Genomic DNA, 24,078 nt, shown 5'->3' with positions numbered 1-24,078 from the left:
AAAAAACTAGAGAGCGCACTCATCACGTGACCCCGTGCTGGCAAGGACATTTTGTAAGTGGGCAAAGCACATGCGCACAACACATAATGTTAGGCAAAACAGCACGGTAAAACAAGGCATAGGGGGATTTATAAGTGGAACCAACAGTAAAACAACAAGATACGCATTGCAGTCAATCCTGAAGTGTGCACATCCGAGTATGTTTTGCCCACTTACAAAATGGCGGCGAGGTCTACAGGGTGGCACGTCTGCATTGTGCGTGCGGTATAGTGAATGCGCGCTCTAGTTTTTATAATATAACTCTATGGGTTTACTGGATCGGTCCATTAATCCGGTTCGCCTAAAACGTCAAACACCATTAGAGACACACTCTTATTATGATGGGACTTGCGGTTTGGCCGACTGATCGGCTGACTGATCAGATTTACGCACAAAACCCGAGCCAACGAGGTTTTTGTATAGAAAGCTGCCGCACCACATTTTGCGAGAGTGTGCCCGTAATGTATATCTTTGCTGTGCAAATTGTGCTGTGCTAATTGTTGTATTGGTTATATTGGCAGAAGCAGAAGTCGTATTCTGCTTTACGAGGGAAATTTCAGACGTGTTTTCTCCACCTTGAACTTAAGGCTTGCGTACTGGTCTTTGTTATGCTGAGCGCGTATACCCACGACGTGGGCTGTACTGCACTGGGGCTAATATCGGAAAACCATCGTCAAATACAATGTCTTCTACGGGCCTCCATAGCAATTCCGCTGTTTCTTGTTTCGACTGTATTCGCAATTTGGCGCTCCAATGCTTGTAACGAATGCGGATCCTAAGTGTAAACTTAATGCTAGTCACTCTAGCGCGAGCGTGACGCACTTGGACATTCCACTCGACTTTCGTCACAATGCTGTTGCGGCCAAACCTCTTTGTAACTTGTTGACAAACTTCAAATTCTGATACTGGTACTTTTATCTACATAATGCTTACTATACATACTGTTGAACTTTTGTTGAGTGTCATAGTAAAATCGAGCCCGAAATTCCAGAAACAAAACACAAACAAAATCGGCCAAGTCGTTTCCGCGATCCGGAACCTTGCGCTGGCGCACTTGAAAAAATCTCAGAAAATCAGAGGGTTAGCATTTAGGAATTTCTTTAAAGTTGACAAATTCTGATTAACCATTATTACTCCACCCACATACCCAACAATTAAAAAGTTAATCAAAATTACTTTCTTATTTTTGGGCGCCTTTAAAAAGAAATGCATTACAAAATAAATTGCTCTGTAATGTAACGGGTAGACTCAAGATTTTATTTATGAACGGGAAGGTTTGGAGATTCATGAAATTTCACTCAGTATTAAATTTGAGGTTAAACTTTTATTCAAAGCAGAGGCGAAAAATCAAAGTGCGCCGGCCATTTTAGGGGCCACGCCCTCCATGATTTGGGCGGCGGTTTAAAGTCTAACACCCTGTCATTCAAGTTGTGTGCGTGAACAACTATCGGAAGTACGTGTACTACATTGCAAAAGGACTTGTGAAAGTTTAATTCAGAACGGGCGAGGTTCTCAATTTGTTGGGATTCCTACTTGGGTTTCCCCCTTGCATAACAGGCAACACAAAGGACGTGCATCGTTTACGAGATGGAAAAGTTAGTGTTTCAATTCGTGGCCGAATATTATGACCTTTCGTTTACGTAAATCGCCGCCCATCAAAAAGAAATGTGTCGGAGATGACTGAAATTCATGTGACTGCGTGAGACAGCACATCTCAGGCTTCTGTTTCTGGTGAGTTGGGAAGATGGGAAGTCTGTATTTTACGTTGAAATTATTTTTTTCGAATTGAAAGTGAAATTGAATTCAATTTGGCTAATTTACTCAGTGATGTCAATAGCACTGCGACTGCAGTTGTAATTGTAAGCCTATGTTATGTATTTGTTAATACTACTACTACTAGGCATGGACAAAACAACTGTAAATATTTAGTTACCTCAAGAACATGGCGTTTGTGTAGTTATAGGACACCTTTTTTTCTGTTAAGATAGGCCTACATGGATCTGCTAAATGTTCAGATTTAATAAAATAAAATCCAATTCCAAGTTTGTTTCATGACTTTTTTTTATGTAAAACAAAATGTTTCAATCAAATTAGAATCGAGATTTTTTATATTTAAAAAAAATGACCTTGCTACCTAAAGCTGACTTCTCTCAATGTAATGACACCTTTTTTACTCCTGATTTGAAAATCACAGGCGTGTTGAAAAAGGCACACCTGGAATTTTCTAGGCGTGCGATTTTTCTAGGCGTGTGATTCGATGCTCCAAGTCCAAGCTGGGACTGAACAATCTGGCATTTATAACATGTACATTGTATTATATATTAATCTTGGTTTACAATAAAAAATGATATAAAAGCCGTTTCTCTGCCCCAGCTCAACTTGCTTGAAACGTATACAGTTGTACTTAGACCAATGTAGTTTCTTTTACTTATTTTAAAATTCTAATGCCGTACAATGTACTTACCAAACTTATTTTAGGCCAAGTAAAAAAAAAAGTTTCTCATACAGGACTTTTGCAAAACAAAATGGAGGAATCGGCCTTTTTGCTTTCAAGATGGCGGATTTCCCAAGACAGATTCTTCCTTTTTGTCAACTCTTTTGCCGATACTTTTTGTTTCCAAAACAGCCATAACCCTTCCTACTTTTGAACTTGCATGCATGTACGTACCGGTAGGCCTAGCCCCATAAATGTGGCCTATTTACTGGACTGCCTCTGTAAACATAGGCCACACATCCACATGTACAAAAATCGTGTCGACTTTGCCAAATTTTGATTTTCACATTTAGGCTTAGTTTGTAGGGTTTTTTTGCTTTAGAAGCATACTCACCCTCTTTATAGGCTAATCAGAAAGTGCTGCCTTTTTCAGATGTATATTTTTCGTGAAATTTCCAGATTCATTTTTACACGTTTGCGTATCAAAATTTCAACATGAAATTTCACAAAAATTAGACATCTGAAAAAGGCAGCACTTTCTGATTAGCCTATAAAGAGGGTGAGTATGCTTCTAAAGCAAAAAAATCCTACAAACTAAGCCTAAATGTGAAAATCAAAATTTGGCAAAGTCGACACGATTTTTGTACATGTGGATGTGTGGCCTATGTTTACGGAGGCAGTCCAGTAAATAGGCCACATTTATGGGGCTACGGTAGGCCTAGCACAACTTTGCTGGAAAATGATAAAAAAAATTGGAAATTGGAAAATTGGAAAAAAAGGAAGCAGGCGGGACGACTATACATGGACAGTGTGTACATGTACATGTAACTGGAATAAATTTGTTCTTGGCCTTACTGACCCTATTGCCTCCTCAGCATCCCTTCCTTGATCTCCCAGATTTATGGCCTACGTCTTGAATATCTCCTTGTGTCTGTCCCCAGAACGAACTCCAAAAAAGGGAATATTCAACCCCCCCCCCAAGATGGACTCGGATGTGCTCATCAGTGATGACAACGAGTCCTCCAACATCAACGATTTCCTACCAGAAGGCATCGGTAGTGATGCCTCATTCTCCTCACCCTCGGCATCAAGTAGTCTGCCTGACTGCAACTTGGATGACAGCAACTCCACCCCAGAAGGTATGTACATCGTACATTATACATCCACATGTACATTATATAGCTTTTCCCGGCCAATTTCCTAAAATGTTCATTCCGTTCTGAAAATTGGTCTTTCCTTTTCGTCTGAATTTGAGAAGCGCTCTGAACACACGTTTCTTTTCAGGGGTGTGATATCTCAGCTTTAAAGCTGATTTCAGCTTCTTTTTTTTTTGGATTTCAACTTTTTTCTTCTTGAACATGTTAAAGTCGATAGCGGTTAAATATATTCATGTATCTCTCCCTACAATTTGTCAGACTTGCCAGACGATGATGACGACCGCATGTCATCGGACAGTGGCAGCGATGACAAAGATGACGATGGCGATGACAATGCCATGGATGACAATGACACAAATGACACGACCCAAGGCCCGTCCACCGATCCCAGCAGTACTCCAGTGGACCCCAGTGCTGAGGCAGACGCCAACCTGACCCTGTCTTTCCTGAGTGTTCCGGACGACATGAAGGTGTGTACGTCACCTTTACCCCTCCTGCTGTCTGAAAAGTCACAGGGGGAAAAAATATCATCTTCCCTTCCATGGTTTTATACAAAGGCTGGGCCCAATTTCATAGCGCTGCTTAACAGTAACCAGAACAGTTGTGCTTACTATAGCAGAAAATCATGCTGCTGCTTAAGCACTATTTCAGGCTAACGGTTGCGCGTGCATGGAGATTTCTATTGTTACGTCCCTGATTTAAGCAAAGTTTTCTTCTGGGGTTGAGCGTGCTTTTGCTGTGCTTACTGCTTAACGGTTCCTATGAAATAGATGGAGGCTCGGTAAGCACAAAGTCGGCTGTTAACTGGTTAAGAAGCGCTATGAAATTGGGCCCTGGTCACCAACAGTCGGATCCCATTTCTGGTACGCACTTTGACTGTTGTTCAAAGGGAATATACAATATTTGCTTTTGCTGCAATTTTCAGAAATAAATGGATTTGGAGGGTTAGTATGTTCTATAGAAAATATTGTTAAAATGACTTGTTTCATGTTTTGGGCTTGTAGATGTTGGAAAAACCAAGAAAACCAATCATATTCTTGTAGTCTGGTTCCCTGACCCCACTTAAGATGAAACAGAGCAAGTTATAGACTTTGGTGAAGTGTAAGGTCCGAGAATCAGTCTTGCAGGCTTGTACCTCTTCACATGTGTGTAATCAATTGCAAGGAAAATGTGGAATAACTAAATGAACAATAAGGAGCAGTGTTTGCAAAAAAAAGCCCGGTTTCTCCAACGCTGGTTGGCTGACCAGCGTTGGAAAAATACCATTTTTCTTGAAAATGACAGCACACCAGGAGCCATGATTTTACAGGATGCTTTAGACTGTCATCCAGTAAGGTATTTCGTGATCATTTGATCACTTCATGTTGTGATGTTTGCAATTGTTGTATATTTCCTTTAAAGGGAATATACATCATTTGCTTTTGCTGTAATTTTTAGAAATGGATGGAATTGGGAGGTTGGAAATATATAGCAAATATAGTTACATGTACACTGACTTTTTTGAGGTTTTGGGTTTGAAAATGCTATAAAAACCAAGAAAAACAATCATTTTCCTGTGGTCTGGTTCCCTGACTCCATATAAGAAGAAACAGAGCAGTTTACATACATTGGGGAATTGTAAGGTCAGGGAACCAGTCTAGCTGGCTTGTACCCGTTCATAGGTGTGTTATCGATTGCAAACAAGTGCGATGGTCAATTGGGGCCAGTATTTGAAAAAAAGCCAGTTTTTTCCAACGCTGGTCGGCCGACCAGCGTTGGAAATTGATACAAAAATACCACTTTTCTTGAAAATGACAGTATACCAGGTGCCATGATTTTACAGGATGCTTTACACTGTCATTCACAGTCCAGCAAGGTATTTCAAAATGATTTGGTAGTTTTATTTTTTGATGTTTGCAAATGTTGTATTTTCCCTTTAAGTCAAGTTCCAACAGCAAGTTGCTGGTGGGTACAGCTTGAAAATGCACATTTGTGTTCCCTTTAACCTTAGTTTCAATTATTGTTTTGCCATTTTCAAGGGTATTTTGGTGCCTTTTTTGGAATTTTTGGCTAATGGAAATTTCCATATTCATGAGAAAAAGTGAGATGTAATTTCAGGCAGAAACCTAAATGTTACAGCTATTTCAGCACGAAACGTTGCCAGAACTTTCGATATTTTGCCATCATGAAATTTCTTGGGTGATTTGTTTTTGTGTCAGGACATGGCAGTAAGTCAATTTTCAATGAGCAAATGTTTGGGCTCACAATTTATACAGAAAACCCCTAATCTGAACAGTGTCTCCCTGAAATGACATCACAACAACAGCGCCCTCAGTTGTCTGAAAAAGCATGGACAATTTTAAATGTTAAACCCTAACCACTTGGGTATATTTACTAGAAAGTATCCTGAATCTGCCAAAATCCATCAATTTCGCCATGCAAAAAAACCAATTTGGTGGCCAGTGAGTCCATCAAAATCAACCAGTTAGCCGGGAGTAAATCTGTTGAGATCCTGAATCCATCAGAGTCCCCCAACTGCTCAATATGGAGGTATCCTGAATCCATCAAAATCCTGCAGTACTACTAGGCTTCATGTCCTGAATCCATAAAAATCCCCAAACTTTTTCAATATGGAGGTATCCTGAATACGCCGAAAATTCCTCGAAACAGGGGTGTGGATTTTGATGGATTCAGGTACGTAAGGGTTAAAGAAGTGCACTTTCCAATAAATAAGCCAATAGGGATGTCAAATAGTTTTCTTACATTTAAGAGGAGTAGCAAGTTGCACAAAATGTGTTCCCTAGAAAAAAAAATCATCTCATGAACCCTTTAAAAAGATGTTAGAACTAGAGGAATGTTAAAACAGTTCTAATATTGCACTGCATTTTTTCAAATTCAGTGGCCTGTAACAAAACTCAGCAATCTCTGATTTCACAAGGTATAACCAAATTGCAATTTTCTTCCTCTTTAGCCAAGCGGCTCGCAACCGAAGGGGAAACGGAAAAGTGCGCCCAGGGCCAAGAGTAAAGCCCTGGCAGGGCCGAAGAAGAAACGAAGGAAGAAAGGGCAGAATGAAGACGAGGAAGAGAGCAATGGCGGAGACGAGGCGGAAGGCGTGGAAGTGAAAAAGAAGAAGAAAAACAAACCGCCACAAAGGAGGAGGAACATTAAGTAAGTCGGCTGTGGGGTGTTGAGATTTTTTGCCTGCTTCGGCTTCCCCTGCCATTTTCATGATTCAATGCGTAACTTATGATATGTGTAGGATTCGTGTTACAAAGAACATGTTGCACACAGCTACGATTGTCATTCACAAAACTTGGCAATGCTGTGGCAGTGTTTTAGATATTTCACAGCTGTGGCAGTGTTTTAGATATTTCATTTTAAACCTCTTCGGATGAGGATGTTCACAGCTTAGGCTAGGGTTTATTGTTCTTATAAAAACTATATAAAGCAACCAAATCATTTTGAAATACCTTGCTGGACTGTTAGTGAATGACAGTGTAAAGCATCCTGTAAAATCATGTCACCTGGTATATTGTCATTTTCAAGAAAAGTGGTATGTTTGTATCAATTTCCAACGCTGGTCGGCCGACCAGCGTTGGAAAAAACTGGCTTTTTTTCAAATACTGGCCCCAATTGACCATCGCACTTGTTTGCAATCGATTACACACCTATGAATGGATACGAGCCACCTAGACTGGTTCCCTGACCTTACAATTCCCCAATGTATGTAAACTGCTCTGTTTCTTCTTATATGGAGTCAGGGAACCAGACTACAGGAAAATGATTGTTTTTCTTGGTTTTTATAGCATTTTCGAACCCAAAACCTCAAAAAAGTCAGTGTAACTATATTTGCTATATATTTCCAACCCCCCAATTCCATCCATTTCTGAAAATTTCAGCAAAAGCAAATGATGTATATTCCCTTTAAGACGCAGTGTAAGTGTAGAACTTGCTGAAAGTTTCATGAATGTGGCTGCCGGAGGTAATTGCATTGCATTCATGTATTTGCAGGAAGTTTCTGACCCACGGGGAGTTGACCGCAGACACCTTGACAGCCCAGCAAGAGGAAGAAGAAAGACGCAAGCGGTTGGAGGAACAGAAAAATGCCGCCGCTCTGAACGGAGGTATGAAATCACTCGGCATCAATATGTCCTCATATTGCCAGTCAGAAAAGTTATTAGGAGCACTTGTTTGTATTCCTGGACTATCACTTGCAGTGGCCCGCTCGTGTTGAAAACATGTCGGAAATTTGTCATGTCCAAGTTGCAAATACCGTCACCGTTTTAAATCCGTCAAAAAACAAGCTTTTAAGCAGTTCGAGATTTTTAATATTCTAACAATTTATGATGTCCTCTACATGATTACCAAATTTCAAGACACAAAATTCCATTGTTCGTTAAGTACGCTGATCACACAAAGTAAGAAAAGTGCGACACACTCAGTTTTTCGTTTTGACAAAGTGACGAATCTGTTTTCGTCACTTACCCATTGATTTTACTTGTCCGCTATTATTAGATTTAAGTAGCCTCTGCGATTTGCGTTTTGATGAGGTGACAAATCTGCTTTCCAACATGTATACATGTTATATAGGCGTGCTCTGTGTACAAACATGTGCTACATTTTTGTGACGTAGAATTTCTGTTTTGACAAAGTGACAAATAACGTCTCCTAATTAAACATGATCTTATGACAACAGAGAATTGTTTTTGGCTATTTAACTACTGGGCTATCGCAACATTTGTATATTTTAAAATTTTGTACAGAAAAATACGTTTTGAAAAATCGGGCAACTTTAAATGCTTTCTCGAAACTCAGCTTTACATGTACAGCTGTGTGCACAGATTTGTCACTTTGCAAAACGGTGACGATATGTTGTAGGGATTCAAGATGTTAGATATTCCCTTACAGTCACAGAAATTTACGTGTAGTTGCTTGGCTTATGACGAAACTGTTTTAGAAGAAGGCTATTAGTGCTGTGCATTGTTGAATACTTTTGTATTTGATTGTTCTAACATGGACTTGATTGCATGTATACTATTAACAATAGTTTCTGTAGAGTACTTTATACCAATTTCAAATGAAAATATGTTCAATTTTTTGTTTTTAGCATTTGCCATTCCTCCTGAGTTGATGGAAATCCTAGGCCCCCAGCCACCCCTAGACAGCGGCAGCCAAGGGTTGCCGACATCCGTCGCAGCGACAGTCGACATCGCCACCGATCTCACCCCGACGCCCGCCGCTGCTCCGACAGCAGCAGCCGAGCAGAGTGAGGAGGAGTGCATCGTCCTGGGCAGCAGCAGCAGCGAAGGGGAGGAGGAAGCGTCTAGAAGGAAGAGCCGAGACGTGGCAGCGGCAGCCCAGAAGAAAGGTGAGATGGTTAAGGATGTCGTAACAACAGTATCGTCAGACCTCCTAAAGCTACGCGCTCCTATTTCTGCGCACTCGCCTTTAAGTTTATTTTGCAAGGCGTACATCCTAAAAAATGACATACTTTCGCTGGGATCGTATCCTTTAATGCATGAACTTTAACCAGCAGCCGAAAAAAATGTGGAAATTGAAGGCTTTACCGGGAATTCTGGCAAAAAATGAAAAACATCGGCTTTTTACAGCTAATTACTAAGTACAAATGCAGGCAGATGCTTCCAGGCCTGCAGAAGTCGAAAATATGACCGAAAGGTGACCTTTCTTGGTCTCACAATATCGTCAGTATTATAGTTAAGATGTCATTGATAAGAATTTGCAGTTTCTACAAGGGTGGAAAACTTACGGTGCAACTAAAAAGACACATATTATTTTTGAATTATTTTGGTAATAAGTTTTAAAATATGACATCTTAAAAATTTTCTTTGTTGATTGGGATGATCAGAATAACAATATCATTGGGATCTACATTTAATAGGTATTATGTATAAAATGTATTTATGTAAATATGTAAATAAGGCCTTTGTATAAATCTCCAAAATAGGATATATTGAAAATAATCTTGAAATTACAAAAAGTGTATTGGCATTGAAAAAAGAAAGGGAAAAGAAAGAAAATATGTTTGAAAAGCTCAGGAAATATATTTTCCTAAAGCCAACAAGTCTAAGTTATTTTTAAAAAAATAAAATGTTTATATTGAGTTGCATGGCCCGGACAGCACATATTTTTCATGAAGTGTCCCCTGCGCAGATTTAGGCAGGATTCTTTTCTACAACGCCAAAACTGCATGCTTTGGAATTCCCTGCTTGCTGCCACAAGTAAAGAGATTTTGCTTTTTTAATCGGTACGGTGGATGATCGTAAGCCAACAATATAGGTTTTGTTGAGGAAAAGAGTGTTTGCTTTGCTATTTTTTAAGCTACTGGGTTGCAAAGCCTTATCTGTGCAGAAATAGGAGGATCGAGGATATCACTTTTTACTCCCATGGTCCAACGGTCATACTGTAAACTGCAGTCCTCGTTTGGATAGCGTCCAAATCCAATCAACCATTTGCTGTCTATCAAGTTCGGGTTGTATAGTGGTCAGACGACTGCAAACAGCAATCTCTTGAGGTTGCTGACTAGTCTTGTTGTAAGGATGATTGATTATCTATGCCTTGTGGCGAAGCCGGCAAGACTCACTATAAGGATTAATTCATTAAGGATTTATCAGGGTCAATAGTTCAACCCACTTTAAAGGAGCACTCACAATGTTATTTAGCTGTGTGTGAATGAGGAACTTATGAAATATGACATGTTCTGATTGAGACTATAGAAGTACATGTAGTTAAAAAATTCAGCAGACCGGACTTTATTTGAGAGCACAATCGATCAGCGGAGAGAGTTTACATGGAACCCATGTTATAGAACAGGCAATCTGTATTTGAATCGGCTGTTTCTGTCAAATAAAAAGGGAATGTGTTATTATCCTGATAAGGCAGAGAAAATAATATTCATTTTTGTTAAAAGCGCTGTATAAATGGCACCCTCGCCATGTTTTATGTTGTTAATGTAGCCATTTTCCGAATTCTTTGGCTGTGCTTGCAGAAAGCCATGTGTCTATGGGGAGTTGTTCCAGCTACATTTTGGCACAAGTGTAATTCCTAACTGTACCCTAGTAATTTTAGTCTATGTAATAGATGTGTGAGCAGATCTGCTGATTCATTAGGCAAGACAACCGCCTCTTGACCTCTAGATATTGACAAATCAGTGGGCGCTCTCAAGTCGGGTCTTGTGTCATTCACCCGTTGCGCGTCATAGACAATGGATAAAAAAAAACCTGTGTCACACGCTCTGTATCATGATACGGGGTAATGCGCCCGGCTGTTGTATTACAAAACACTGCATTCGAATTGACCAGTCAAACCATTTAGTCCTGATTTGGGAACGAAATGACGTCATGATGTACAAACGTCAACTCGGATTGGCTGGCGAGCGGCTTGCATATGTCTAGACATACATGTGTGGGGGGGGGGGCTGTTTGGTCAGCTGTGGTGATTTGGTAAAGAACACAGCAAACACCCAGGATTCGGATCTCTATATGTGATGTTTTATTTCAGCCACTGAAGTTGGTGTGCAGCGGACAGGCCAACAGCGGAGGCGATGGCAACGTGAGGAATCAAAATAAAAAGAAAGAGAAAACAAAATAAATCAAGTATTCCCTGAAAGTTAACTTAAGACAAAATGTATACATGTATAGTTTGAAAATCATCAGACCAGAACTTTGATGCAAGATAACGACAGATTAAATTTAGGAACCGTCAGGAAATTAATTACCCTGGTCAGTTTTCCTACTGGAATTTAATGAAAGCCTAATTTAGTTACCGTATATGGACTTACTTTACTGACTGCAATGACTAAGAGTTGACTCTGGTTGTCACTTGAGTCATTAATTAACATGTAAATTGAAATAAAGACTGTGAATCAATATTTCACAAGTACTCTCGGATTACTCTCTAATTACTGTGTTACCTTAGAGATAAAATCCATCTTAATTAAAGTCCACATATTCTACACAAATCCAAGTTCCAATCATATTTATAAGTAGGGCACTCATGTTATAAATTCCCCAAGTACATGTTTGTTTACATGTGATAAATCTTCCTACATGTGCATTTACATGTACAATTTCATGTGACTAAAAGAACAGAAAAGCTTGTTTATATGTGTCAAGTCAAAATGAATAAACCTTAGTACTAACTTCACTGAAGATCCATATGATTTCAACAACTTTAATACAAGAATAACAACGATAGTTTTCAGTCATGGCATCGTCAATTTGGGCATGAGATACATGTACATGTATACGAACTATTCTGAACGTACCGCAAGAGGGCCTCTATTTGTTCATCGATCGAAAAGTTACAGAAAAGTTTGACCTAAATTACCCATTTAAATATCCCTTTAAACGTTACCAAAGTTGTCCCACCATTGCTATATTCCACCAAAAGTATGATTATCTAAATTAAATGGAATTTACAGTTAACAAAATAGAGAAATTTACCTGAAGTTGGTGTGCAGCGGACAGGCCAACAGCGGAGGCGATGGCAACGTGAGGAATGCCAAGGCCGACGCAAGGTGGCGCTGTTGCCGCACACCGTTAAACTTACAAGTGCATCGTAACTTACAAGTACGTCCGACATCCCTCACAATCTTCCCTTGCTAAGAGGTCGTCGCCCTCGACGACAAGTATGTGGCCTTCTAAGACTGAAACTATATAACTACTTAACAATGATTTAAATGCATGCAAACAATCATCAACAATCAAAACATCATAAACAACAGCTTTTGATTGACTTCCTATATAAAGTGGAACTCTTGTTAAACATGAAACAATGAAGTCAAATAAATGTCAAAATTTGACAGGCCTAAGAATTGGCTTACCAGGACTAATAGGGCACTGGGGGTTCCCTTGCTAAGTGTGATGCACATACAAGTAGTTTTGTGTGTCAACTGTCTAGAACATGGTTGAAATGGAAAAACATCTCAAAAATTAGTCCCCAGATTCATCAGTGTCTATTGTGTCCTCTGGAGCAACCATATGCTTGACTCGGTTAAATAATCTGACTACATTTGAGAATTGGAACCTATTAGGTGGCTTGCCTTTGGTCGAACGCTTGGAGCGCCTGACGCCTCCCGTGGAGTGATCTGGCTCGGTGGGTTCCTCAGTAGAGACCCCTAGTAGGTGAGCTTCATCTGTCCTCCCCGCGAGGGAGCTGGCACCACTTGTGGAGCCGGGATCTTCAACTGGTTCTCTGGTAGAGCTCTTGCCTCCTGTGGGTGCTGTCTGGTTCTCTGGTCTGGTCTGGGGTGGCTCGGAGTCACTGGCTGATACCGCTGGCACTTCAGTAATGGGGTGGGCGGCTGCTTCACACCCAGTACTGAGCTGCCTTGCTTTCTCCTGCGAGCTCTGGTCGTCCACCCTGGGGACCCAGGTGAGTAACCTACCCCACTCAGCTGAATCACTGGTGGGTGAAGTAGAGGGGGACGTCTCGTCTGAAGTAGAGGGGGAAGTAGTCTCGTCAACCGCCACCATCTTGGGTTCGGGGAGATCCCAAGGACAATGCTTGATTTCACAACGATGCAGAATCTTACGCTGGCCACGAGGGTTCTGGACAATGTACACCGGCTGACCCTCATACGGTCGCTCTACGACCATGTATAGCTCTGGCTCCCAATAATCTTGGATTTTGGACCGTCCCCGATGCGAGCGATCTCGTACCAAGACATACTCCCCTGTGTTAATCGGTCTCTCATACACAACTTGGTCATGCAATGTACGCCTGGCTTCTGCTCCTTTATCCTGGTTGCTGACTGCCAACCGCCTGGCCCTCTCTAGCCCTTCCTGGTGCTTTTTGACGTAGACATCTTGAGTCGCGCCACCAATCTGGTCATGATCAACACTCAAGAGAAGATGCTGGGGCAACCGCGCCGTCCTTCCAAACAGGAGGAAGAAAGGTTCATAGCCAGTTGTTGCATGTTTGCTGTTGTTGTACGCCATAACAAGCAGAGGAAGTTGTTCGGTCCATCTTGACTTTTTGGAGGAGGGCAAGGTTACAAGGAGGTTGTGGAGAGTGCGATTAAATCGCTCACACATCCCGTTCCCTTGGGGGTGATAAGGGGTAGTGTGGGAGCGACCTATTCCATACAGTTGACAAAGTTCAGTGATGACTTGTGCCTCAAAACACCGCCCATTATCGGAGTGTAATCTCAAAGGGGCTCCGAAGGGTGTGATGACATATTTTATCAATGCCTTGGCCACGGTGTGTGCTTTCTGATCCTTGGTAGGTATAGCCCAAACAAACCTGGTGAATATGTCTGTGAGGACGAGGACGTTCTCATAGCCATCAGAGGATGCCTCCAACACAGTGAAGTCCATCGCCACGACTTCCAAGGGTGCCGTAGCTCGGAGGGTCCCTAATGGTGGACGGGTTTGCCTGACAGGTTTCTTCCCAACCGCACATCGTTCACACTGTTGGCACCAGGTGCGTACTGAGACCTCCATTCGCAGCCAAAAGAACAACGGCTGAACCAGACGCAGTGTCCTTCTCGCTCCAAAATGCCCGCAGTCATCATGGAAAGATCTCAGCACTGTGTCTATCAGAGCAGCTGGGGTGACAAGCCTCTCGACACTTCCTCCCTCAGGACGTACTCCACGACGGAAGAGGACACCCTGCTTCAAGTGGAGTTGACCCCAGTGCTTCAGAAGCAACATCACATCCCTTGGGTCTTCCTCTCTCTCAGCCCGGGAGGGTCTCCTCCCTCTTTCCACATACAACAGAATGCGCCGGAGAAGGACATCTTCTTCCTGAAGATTCCGGAGGTCTCCTGGTTTGTATCCAGGAAGACACTGACTTCCTTCTTCACTGGTAACTCGAATTTGGTGCGCTAGATTTGGGGGCATCTCTGTCGCAGCCCCGACATCACCACCTGAGTAGGCTCGTATGGCTTGTGATGATAGCTCAGTGACCTGGCCATCTGGAACTTCTGAAGAACTCCGTTTCAACCTAGACAGGGCATCTGGGGCTTGGTTCTTCTTGCCTGGTCGATACTCTAACTGGAAGTCAAAAGCTGCTAGCTGTTGCACCCATCGGAGCTCGGTACAGCTAAGATTAGCAGAGTCCAAGAACTTCAGAGGGTTGTGATCAGTATAGACAGTGCTTTTGTTCCCCATAAGGTAGTCTCTGAAAGCTTGGCACACTGCCCACCGGACACCCAGCAGTTCCAACTTGAAGGCAGAGTAGTTTTTGTCATTCCTTTCGGCTGGCCGGAGTGATCTAGAAGCGTAGGCAATGACTCGTCTAGACCCATCATCCTGCTGCTGTGAAAGTATTGCCCCCAGACCTAGTGAGCTAGCATCTGTTTCAACGATGAAGGGACGACTGAAGTCTGCAAAGGTAAGTATGGGTGCTTGAAGGAGTGATGACTTTAGGGACGAAAAGGCCTTCGACGCTTCATCGCCAAGATTCAATTTTTTGCAACCAGCCCGATTCTTCTCCCTGGTGTTCAAACCCCTAAGGTGAGACAGTAAGGGTGCCGCTATACTGGAATAGCCCTGGATGAACTTACGAAAGTACCCGGTGAACCCCAGAAAGCTTCTGAGCTCAGTCACAGTTGTCGGCTCTGGCCAGTCCTGTACGACGGAGACCTTATCAGGATCCGGCCTAATACCTTCATCTGCCACGACCAGGTGCCCGAGATATTTGACCTCCTTCTTGAAAAAACTGCACTTCTGGGGTTTGACTTTCAACCCATAGTGGCGCAGCCTGGCGAATACTGTCTCCAGGTGTATGATATGCTCGTCGAAAGTAGTCGAGAACACTATTATATCGTCTAGGTAGATGAGAACAGACTCCAATGCTTGGTCTCCCAGACATCTCTGCATCAGCCGTTGGAACGTTGCAGGACTGTTGCAAAGACCAAAAGGCATTCTTGTGTACTCGAACAAGCCAAAGGGGGTTGTGAAGGCCGTCTTTTCAATGTCTCGCTCCTCCATTGCCACCTGATGGTAACCTGAAGCAAGATCGAGCACACTCAGGAATTTAGCCCCGCCCAGCGTCTGCAGGGTCTCATCAATCCTCGGGAGTGGGAAGGAGTTCTTCACGGTGACAGTATTCAACTGACGATAGTCGACGCAGAGTCTTATTGACTGATCCTTCTTCCGCACAACCACTATTGGAGCGGACCAAGGACTGGAACTCTCACGAACAATGCCAGCCTCCATCAATTTCTGTATATGAGCCCGTACTTCTTGATATTGGGAAGGAGGAAGTGATCGGTAGCGTTGATGGATCGGGGGAGCATCCCCTGTCTCTATTCGGTGTCGAACAGCATCTGTGTACCCTAAGTCTCCCTCCCCTCTGGCGAACACATCATCAAATCTATACAGAAGGGTACGAAATTTGTTGAGTTGCTGCCCCGTCAATTCTGCATCAATCTTTACTTCAGTTGTTGGCGGGTCTGAGTTGGATTGCCTACATGCTGGGGTGGCATCGTGGCAGACGGGACTCATTGGGGTCTCTCCGGATTTGTTCATCGGGACCTCCTCTACAACGTCTCCATGATAAAGGGTACCCAAACAACTGCGTTCTGGCAGAAGAACATCTTGCTCACTGTCATTCATCAGCACCACAGCCAGTTTTCCCAAGGAAACAGTCACCAATCCTCTCACCACCTGAACACCCCGCGGGAGGTTGGTACCTTCAAACGGTTCGAGAACTGCTTTGTAGTCAACATCTCCTGGTGCTCTCCGTGCGGACGCCTCTGCAACAACAGCGTGCTGGGCAGGGACTAGCAGAGGGGGTCCTCTTTTCAAGTGCACCTTCCCAATGGCAGCTTGGACCTCGTTAAAAGCTCGACGCTTCCTAATGGCCTGCAGCGTCTTCTCCCACACCGGTTCAACGCCGTCCACTTGAAGTTTGCGGAGGTATCCCTGTCCATGACTGTCAATTAGTTTAGACCAACAGTCAGACAAAATGTTCATCCCCACAATGCCTGGGGCATTAGAGGGACTAGCATTAGACCCTGCCTCTTGTATGACTAAAACGAGTCGGGATGGAACAGTCACTCCCAGCAAATGCACATCAGTCTCAAAACATCCTACATAGGGGATGTTTGCGCCATTAGCTGAGATGAGTCTGAATTTCTCTGGAATACTCTCAAGTTTCACACCCTCTGGTGCCAGGACGCTGTCAAAGTAGCCCTTGGTGATGGTAGTGACCATGGATCCTGTGTCCAATAAGCAAGAAACAGTCTGGTTTCCAAACTTCACATCAACTGCATAACAATCTGAGGCAGCACGTGCTTGAAAACCAGGTAAGTCATGATGAGTTGAGCCAGTTATTCCGTTCCCCACTGTTTGGCTCCCAACAGTAGGATGTACTAGTTTCCCGAAGGACCCATGGCTCCTAATGGTGAAGGGGGTGGGGGGTTTGGGCGCGGCCGAGCAGAGTTGAGGCAATTCCTCGCAAAATGTCCGGGTTGGCCACACCTGAAGCATCTTGGAGTGGACTGAACTGGTGCAGTATACGGGTTGTCGACGGCTCTCGGCTTTGGGAAGTTGGGGTAGTCTGTCTGGTGCCACCAAGGTCTGGGTGGTCGGCCCCCAGGCTGTGCCAAAAGGGCTTGGGGGGAAATCGGAGTAGGCAGTCTTTCAGCAGGTGGAATCCTCTCGGCGAGGGATTTCACAGATACCATGATTTCTTGCATCTGTTTCTCCAGTCGCTGGATTGCATCAGGTTTCATCCCAGCCTCCATAGCCGATGAGGTACTTTGAAAGGCTGTAGTCTGCGCTCGGGCCCGTTCTCGTTCCTCCCGCTTTATGGCCCAGTCCTTCACTTCTCCGAAGGAGATTGATGGATTGCGATCGACAAAGTCTCTGCAGGAGTGCCTCAGCCCCTCTTGCTCGATGCCGTCTACGAATTGCTCTCGGATGATGGTGTCTGGATCTTTGTATAGTCCGGGGTCTCGCTTAAATAGTCGTTGGAACAGTCGTTGTAGCTCCACGCCAAACTGACGAATGGACTCACCACGCTGCTGTCGTCGTTCCAAACACCGCCGCTGCAACTCTCCACTTGTTAGGGTCTCCCCATATGACGTCGTTAGGTACTTCAAGGCCTCCTTTGCGGTTTTACCGGATGACAACAGTGACCGCACTTCAACTTTCGGACCACCCCGGAGTGAATCCAGTAGAAATTGGCCCCGCTGGTCTTCCGGGATGTGGTATCTATCATAAGCGTGGTTCATTGCTGTCACAAAGTCATCAACGGGCACCGACTTTTCATCATCTCGTCCCTCGAATACCGGTAGTTTGCGCTCGGGTGCCATCACGACTTGGGATGGTTTGGCTACGAGCGCACGCAGGAGCTCCTCTGATGGGGACTCGGTATGGGGCAGTTCTGTTTTGATCTCGGCTCTGGTAAGCGGTGTGTACTCTACTACTTCCCATCCCCCCTCTGGCGGGAGAATGGCCCCATTCACAATTGGCAGAATCAGTTCATTGTCCTGGTCAATTTTGTGAATCAGTCCGGTTGCATCAGGGTAACACCCTTTCAGGCTTTGGAGAGGCAGACGCCCTTCAACCAGGCAAAATTTCCTCGCCTTTTCTTCTGTTAGTGACCGTACGCTGACGTGGGTTGCCATCTCGACGACTCTGAATTCAGTGACGGATCCTCAATCCCCCGCTGCTGGCAGACTGGCTGAAAATAGAGATCCCACTTCTGACACTTGTGGGGGGGGGGGCTGTTTGGTCAGCTGTGGTGATTTGGTAAAGAACACAGCAAACACCCAGGATTCGGATCTCTATATGTGATGTTTTATTTCAGCCACTGAAGTTGGTGTGCAGCGGACAGGCCAACAGCGGAGGCGATGGCAACGTGAGGAATCAAAATAAAAAGAAAGAGAAAACAAAATAAATCAAGTATTCCCTGAAAGTTAACTTAAGACAAAATGTATACATGTATAGTTTGAAAATCATCAGACCAGAACTTTGATGCAAGATAACGACAGATTAAATTTAGGAACCGTCAGGAAATTAATTACCCTGGTCAGTTTTCCTACTGGAATTTAATGAAAGCCTAATTTAGTTACCGTATATGGACTTACTTTACTGACTGCAATGACTAAGAGTTGACTCTGGTTGTCACTTGAGTCATTAATTAACATGTAAATTGAAATAAAGACTGTGAATCAATATTTCACAAGTACTCTCGGATTACTCTCTAATTACTGTGTTACCTTAGAGATAAAATCCATCTTAATTAAAGTCCACATATTCTACACAAATCCAAGTTCCAATCATATTTATAAGTAGGGCACTCATGTTATAAATTCCCCAAGTACATGTTTGTTTACATGTGATAAATCTTCCTACATGTGCATTTACATGTACAATTTCATGTGACTAAAAGAACAGAAAAGCTTGTTTATATGTGTCAAGTCAAAATGAATAAACCTTAGTACTAACTTCACTGAAGATCCATATGATTTCAACAACTTTAATACAAGAATAACAACGATAGTTTTCAGTCATGGCATCGTCAATTTGGGCATGAGATACATGTACATGTATACGAACTATTCTGAACGTACCGCAAGAGGGCCTCTATTTGTTCATCGATCGAAAAGTTACAGAAAAGTTTGACCTAAATTACCCATTTAAATATCCCTTTAAACGTTACCAAAGTTGTCCCACCATTGCTATATTCCACCAAAAGTATGATTATCTAAATTAAATGGAATTTACAGTTAACAAAATAGAGAAATTTACCTGAAGTTGGTGTGCAGCGGACAGGCCAACAGCGGAGGCGATGGCAACGTGAGGAATGCCAAGGCCGACGCAAGGTGGCGCTGTTGCCGCACACCGTTAAACTTACAAGTGCATCGTAACTTACAAGTACGTCCGACATCCCTCACACATGTATCAGACGTTATACAGGAGATTGTCTCCGTGGATAACGGATGATACTCAGACTCAGTAACTTGGACATGGCGTATATTTCTGTGCAGACGTGATTGAGATTTCCAGCGACGAGGACGGTGTGACCATCCTGAGCGACGAGGACGATGATGAAGAGTTAGCTGAAGGTGGCGGGGAGGAGGAGGAAGTCAGCGGGATGCACACCAACGATGCCTTGAACCAGCCCGACATCTTCGGCAGGGTCCTGGTCAACGTCACCCGGCCGCAAGATGAAGAGGACATCTTCCTCCCGCCGCAGATTGCCCGGAGTGTCAAGCCCCACCAGGTAGGGTGTAGTCCATGGAAAGAGCGCCCTCGTTGCTATAGCGTAGAGCACTACGCGACCACTTGCGTAGTCTTGGCCTAACACTGTATTTTTGGAGTTTGTTTCCCTTATGTATATGTAGGTGGTCACTGGTAAGTGCGGGCATGTCGCTGCTTTGGTAGAGGGCACTTTAAAATAACACAACAAATCACATCAAGTCTTGGGAGTTTTGGTAGCTCAACCAAGGAACATTGGACCATACATGTGCCTTGCACAAGTGTATTAGCTTGAAGATACTTGAAATATGCTCGGAATTTCTCGAGTCCTGCCGCCAATGTTCCCAAGACTGGAATTGCTTTATCTTGTTGATAGTGTCTCATCAGTTTAGATGTCAAGTCAGTGTCTGATTTGACACTGCTACTATAGCATGAAGGTGTTTAATATGTTTCTGAGGGGAACACATTGTCAGTTGTAATGTTTTACAGGGTGAGTAAGAAAAAGCGGAACCCAAACCCCCAAATTATATTTCATATTTTAAAAAATATGTAGCACCAAAAATAAAAATGACCGGAAAGCCAATTTCATAAGCTACTTTTAGATGAAAAAATACTCAAATTGCTCAAACTGTTCAAACAATATTACCATTTAAACCCAATGACCCTAAAACCTGTTTCATCCAAAGAAAAGCAATTTATTGTGTATTCTGACTGTTTGGAGCAACAAAGAAAATGACAGAGAATACTTGTTTCGACAACTGTCAACCACTGTAGTACACAGTGTCTTTACTAACAACCCTGGTTAGGCAAACAATATTTTTATCTCAATGCAGATTGGAGGTATCCGTTTCCTGTACGATAACCTGGTAGAGTCGCTGTCCAGATTTCGAGTAACGCTCGGCTTTGGTTGCATCCTGGCTCACAGCATGGGCCTGGGCAAGACGCTCCAGATGATCTCCTTCATCGACATCTTCCTTAGACACACCGAGGCCAAAACGGTGAGTGAAATCCACAAAGCTGCACAGAAACAAATTTGCAAAGCCTCAGTATTAGTCCCTTGACCCTAACTTGCTAAGATGCAACCTCAATCCTGCAAAATCCTCCAACTGCCTCCATGTAAAAATTGCATACAGCTTCAATCCTCCAAAATCATCCGTTATTTCTTGAATGTGGTCCTTGGAGGGGTGACCACTGCCTCAATCCTGCAAAATCATCCCGCAATCACTGTTCAGTATGTTGAGGCAGAGCCAGTGGCATCTTGGAGCAGTGTGACGGATTTCAAGTATAATGTAGGACTAAATTTATGCACGGCTGAGCATAAACAACTCAAGGTCCGGCCTGAGACCTTGACACAGTGCATCCTCCAAAATCAGCCACACACTGTTGCCATATAGCCTCAATCCGGCAAAATCCTCCATTTTGCAAAGAGGATTTTGGAGGAATTGGGAAGGTTAGGGTTAACGGCGATCTATCACAGAGCAGGGTCATGATAGAAATGGGTACCGGCATTAGCTGGGGAGTAACTGCGAAGGTCTGGCATATCATCCAGGGGGATTAGAATTTTTCTCAGTCGTTTCATGCCATGGAAACCAAACCAGAGATAAATGCTGCCATGATATTGGTGCAGGAGACATTTAGAGCGAGTTTGTTAAAGGTTGCTGTTTAGTCAACTAGTGATTGATTTGTGATGTTTCTTAAACTTGCACACTAAAAGACATACCAGGCATTGCTGGCACCGGCGTAGCCCAATCGCCTTGTCATGGTGGTTCCAAAAGTGTGGATACAATCTGATGATCCTGTGCGTAATAGACTGGTGCCTGATTACTGTTTGCCAGTAGCATTGCCATATTCAGGATGCATGTGGGGAACTTCACCAAGATAGCAGCAATGAAGATGATTAAAAAATTTCAACAAAAGTAATCTGAATTCATAAAAAATTCCCTCTCTCCAAAGGTTCTCTGCATTGTCCCAATCAACACGATTCAAAACTGGGTTGCGGAGTTCAACATTTGGTTGCCGGAACGTCGATCAAACGGTGTCCTGACGGAGAACGAAACCCGGAACAAAAAGAAGGGCTCCAGCCGAAAGGCAAAACCCGATGTGACAAACAGTGAAACAAAACCGCTTGATAACACTGAGTCAGGCGAGAGCATGTCGCTCCCGGGGGACTCTGACAGTCGAGGGGATACAGCAACCCCTACGATGGAGAGGTTGCCGGGAAACGAAGATGCATCCATGTCGTCCTGCGACGGTCAAGCCTCATCGTCAACGTCAACGAAGTCGTCACCGAAGGCTGACGGGGAGGACTTTCCCGAGGAGATCGTGTACAGGCAGTTTCCGCTCTATGTCATGAACGACACTTACAGGAACATGGCTGCACGCCATCAGGTTATCAGTAAGTTGAGAAGTTACCAAGCAAGATCCCAAAGTTGTCAGTATTTTCATAGGGCCATGATTGAGGTTCTTTGAGTTGAAAGAAGGAAAATGCTGGTTTATTGCTAGCGATATCAATGCAGCAATTTAGAGGACTATGAAATGTAATTTTTTAATGCCGTCCTAGAAAATGCAGTTTTGTGCCCCATTTGGCCTTATTTTCAATTTTTGTTTGCCATTTTCAACGTTAGTTTAGTGCCTTTTTGGTTTTTATGCTAATGCAAATTTCCATATTCGTGAGCAAAAGTGTGATGTCATTTCAGGCAGAAACCTCAATGTTACACTTTTTTCAGCACCAATAGTTTAGCAAGAATTTTGGATAGTGAGCTGTCGTATAAATCCTTTTCTGTGATGATTCGTCGTTGTGTCAGTACATGGCAGTAAGCCTACATGTATGAGCAAACTTTTCTCACAGACATGACAGATGTTTTCAATAAGCAAATTTTTGTGGGTTCACAATTTGAACAGAAAACCCCTGAACTGAACAGTGTCTTCCTGAAAAGACATCGCGGCAACAGCGCCCTCAGCTGTGCAGAAAAGCATGGAGAATTTGTTTAAAGAAGTGCACTTTTCAATCAAATAAATCAAAAAGGGATTGAGAGCAGTAGAAAGTTGCACAAAATATGTTCCTGTGAAAAAAATTCATTTCATGGGCCCTTTAAAAATGTTTCGATTTCATGACATTGTTTTCTGGGGTAGGCTTGGACATCATTCTCTACACAAAAGTTTAATACACGCAAAAGTGAAGAGTAACTTTTGGTGAATGCTTAAGAAAACTGATAGTGATTAGTGAAAAAAATGTTCCTGACACCCATTTCAGACATGTGTTCTAGAATCGCGCTGAACAGAATAGTACTAAGGAATGACTTGGGTCCACCCAAATTGATGTTGCATTTCAGACAAGCAAACTTCATGCACAGAGTTTCAACTGACCAGACTCAATATTCATTTGGAATGACTTCATCAGTCAAGCTTTCGATGCAGTCATCCCGTTTCAAACTTAGAAGTTTCTCATGTACTTTTTACCATGTTGCAAATCTTAGGAATAATTTGGGTTGATTCTAACACAGGAACACAAGTCTGAAACGATAATCTGACTCCATGTGTTGGATTTGTCGCCCTCCATTTGTTGGTGTTGTCTCCTCTCTAGTGATCTGTGTATATTGTACTATACAGAGTGGATAAAAAAAACCCAGAAACCGAGATATTATTGCTAATTGGAACAGAAGTAGGGCACATGTGAATCAAACGGAGATATCCTCTGTTAGGGTTGAATCTCCTCTTTAAAATGACACCCTGGTCATGTCATCACATTCACAGTTGACTGAGCAGTGACCAGTTTTATGAAAGGGTCTATTTAGAGACTTGCGCCACTTTTCATGGTGAAATCTCTTTTTTCCCCCACCTGCCTTGATTGGCAACCATAGCCTTTCACTCTGTGACAAATGACACAACAAAAACCACAATTGAAAAGTGGAGCAATTCTCTAAATAGACCCTTTCATAAAATTGGTCACTGCTCAGTCAACCGTGAATGTAAGGACATGACCAGGGTGTCATTTTAAAGAGGAGATTCAACCCTAACAGAAGATATCTTCCTTGGATTCACATGTGCCCTACTTCTGTTCCAATTAGCAATAATATCTTGGCTTCGGTTTTTTCCATCCACCCTGTATACTGGTTATGTGGTTTCATGTCATGTCATTGTTCAGAAATGCCAGTGGAAGCTGAATCTCTATACTTTTTAGTGTGGAAAATAAAGTTGAACTTGAATATGAATTACCATTCACGCACCGTCCATTATGCACATGACTACAAAATGAAAATGCATTCTCAGCAATCCGTTTGGCCCCCCCCCC

General features: G+C 43.1%; 1 protein-coding gene and 1 long non-coding RNA gene across 2 annotated transcripts in view; one reads left to right on the top strand and one right to left on the bottom strand.

Moving 5' to 3' along the window:
* Positions 1–1,579: 1,579 nt before the first annotated feature.
* The window catches only part of LOC119738876 (helicase ARIP4-like), a 39,771-nt gene continuing 17,272 nt past the window's right edge, over positions 1,580–24,078 (top strand). Inside the window, exons 1-9 of the mRNA XM_038213852.1 lie at positions 1,580–1,770; positions 3,415–3,612; positions 3,889–4,100; positions 6,581–6,780; positions 7,624–7,736; positions 8,720–8,980; positions 19,577–19,812; positions 20,621–20,785; positions 21,741–22,182. Of these exons, the coding sequence (XP_038069780.1) occupies positions 3,456–3,612; positions 3,889–4,100; positions 6,581–6,780; positions 7,624–7,736; positions 8,720–8,980; positions 19,577–19,812; positions 20,621–20,785; positions 21,741–22,182 (1,786 nt within the window). The 5' untranslated portion in view covers positions 1,580–1,770; positions 3,415–3,455. The remainder of the gene's footprint in view (positions 1,771–3,414; positions 3,613–3,888; positions 4,101–6,580; positions 6,781–7,623; positions 7,737–8,719; positions 8,981–19,576; positions 19,813–20,620; positions 20,786–21,740; positions 22,183–24,078) is intronic.
* Positions 11,034–12,621, bottom strand: LOC119738877. The gene is made up of 2 exons (XR_005272519.1): positions 12,075–12,621; positions 11,034–11,133 (listed from the first exon to the last, which is right to left on the bottom strand). It is a non-coding gene; the product is annotated as an uncharacterized LOC119738877 (long non-coding RNA).

The sequence above is a fragment of the Patiria miniata genome, unplaced genomic scaffold (genome assembly GCF_015706575.1).
Source record: "Patiria miniata isolate m_02_andy unplaced genomic scaffold, ASM1570657v1 HiC_scaffold_3, whole genome shotgun sequence".
In the NCBI taxonomy this organism is placed as follows: Eukaryota; Metazoa; Echinodermata; class Asteroidea; order Valvatida; family Asterinidae; genus Patiria; species Patiria miniata.
Note: the sequence above shows the minus strand (reverse complement) of the source record. Positions and strands in the feature narration are given on the sequence as shown.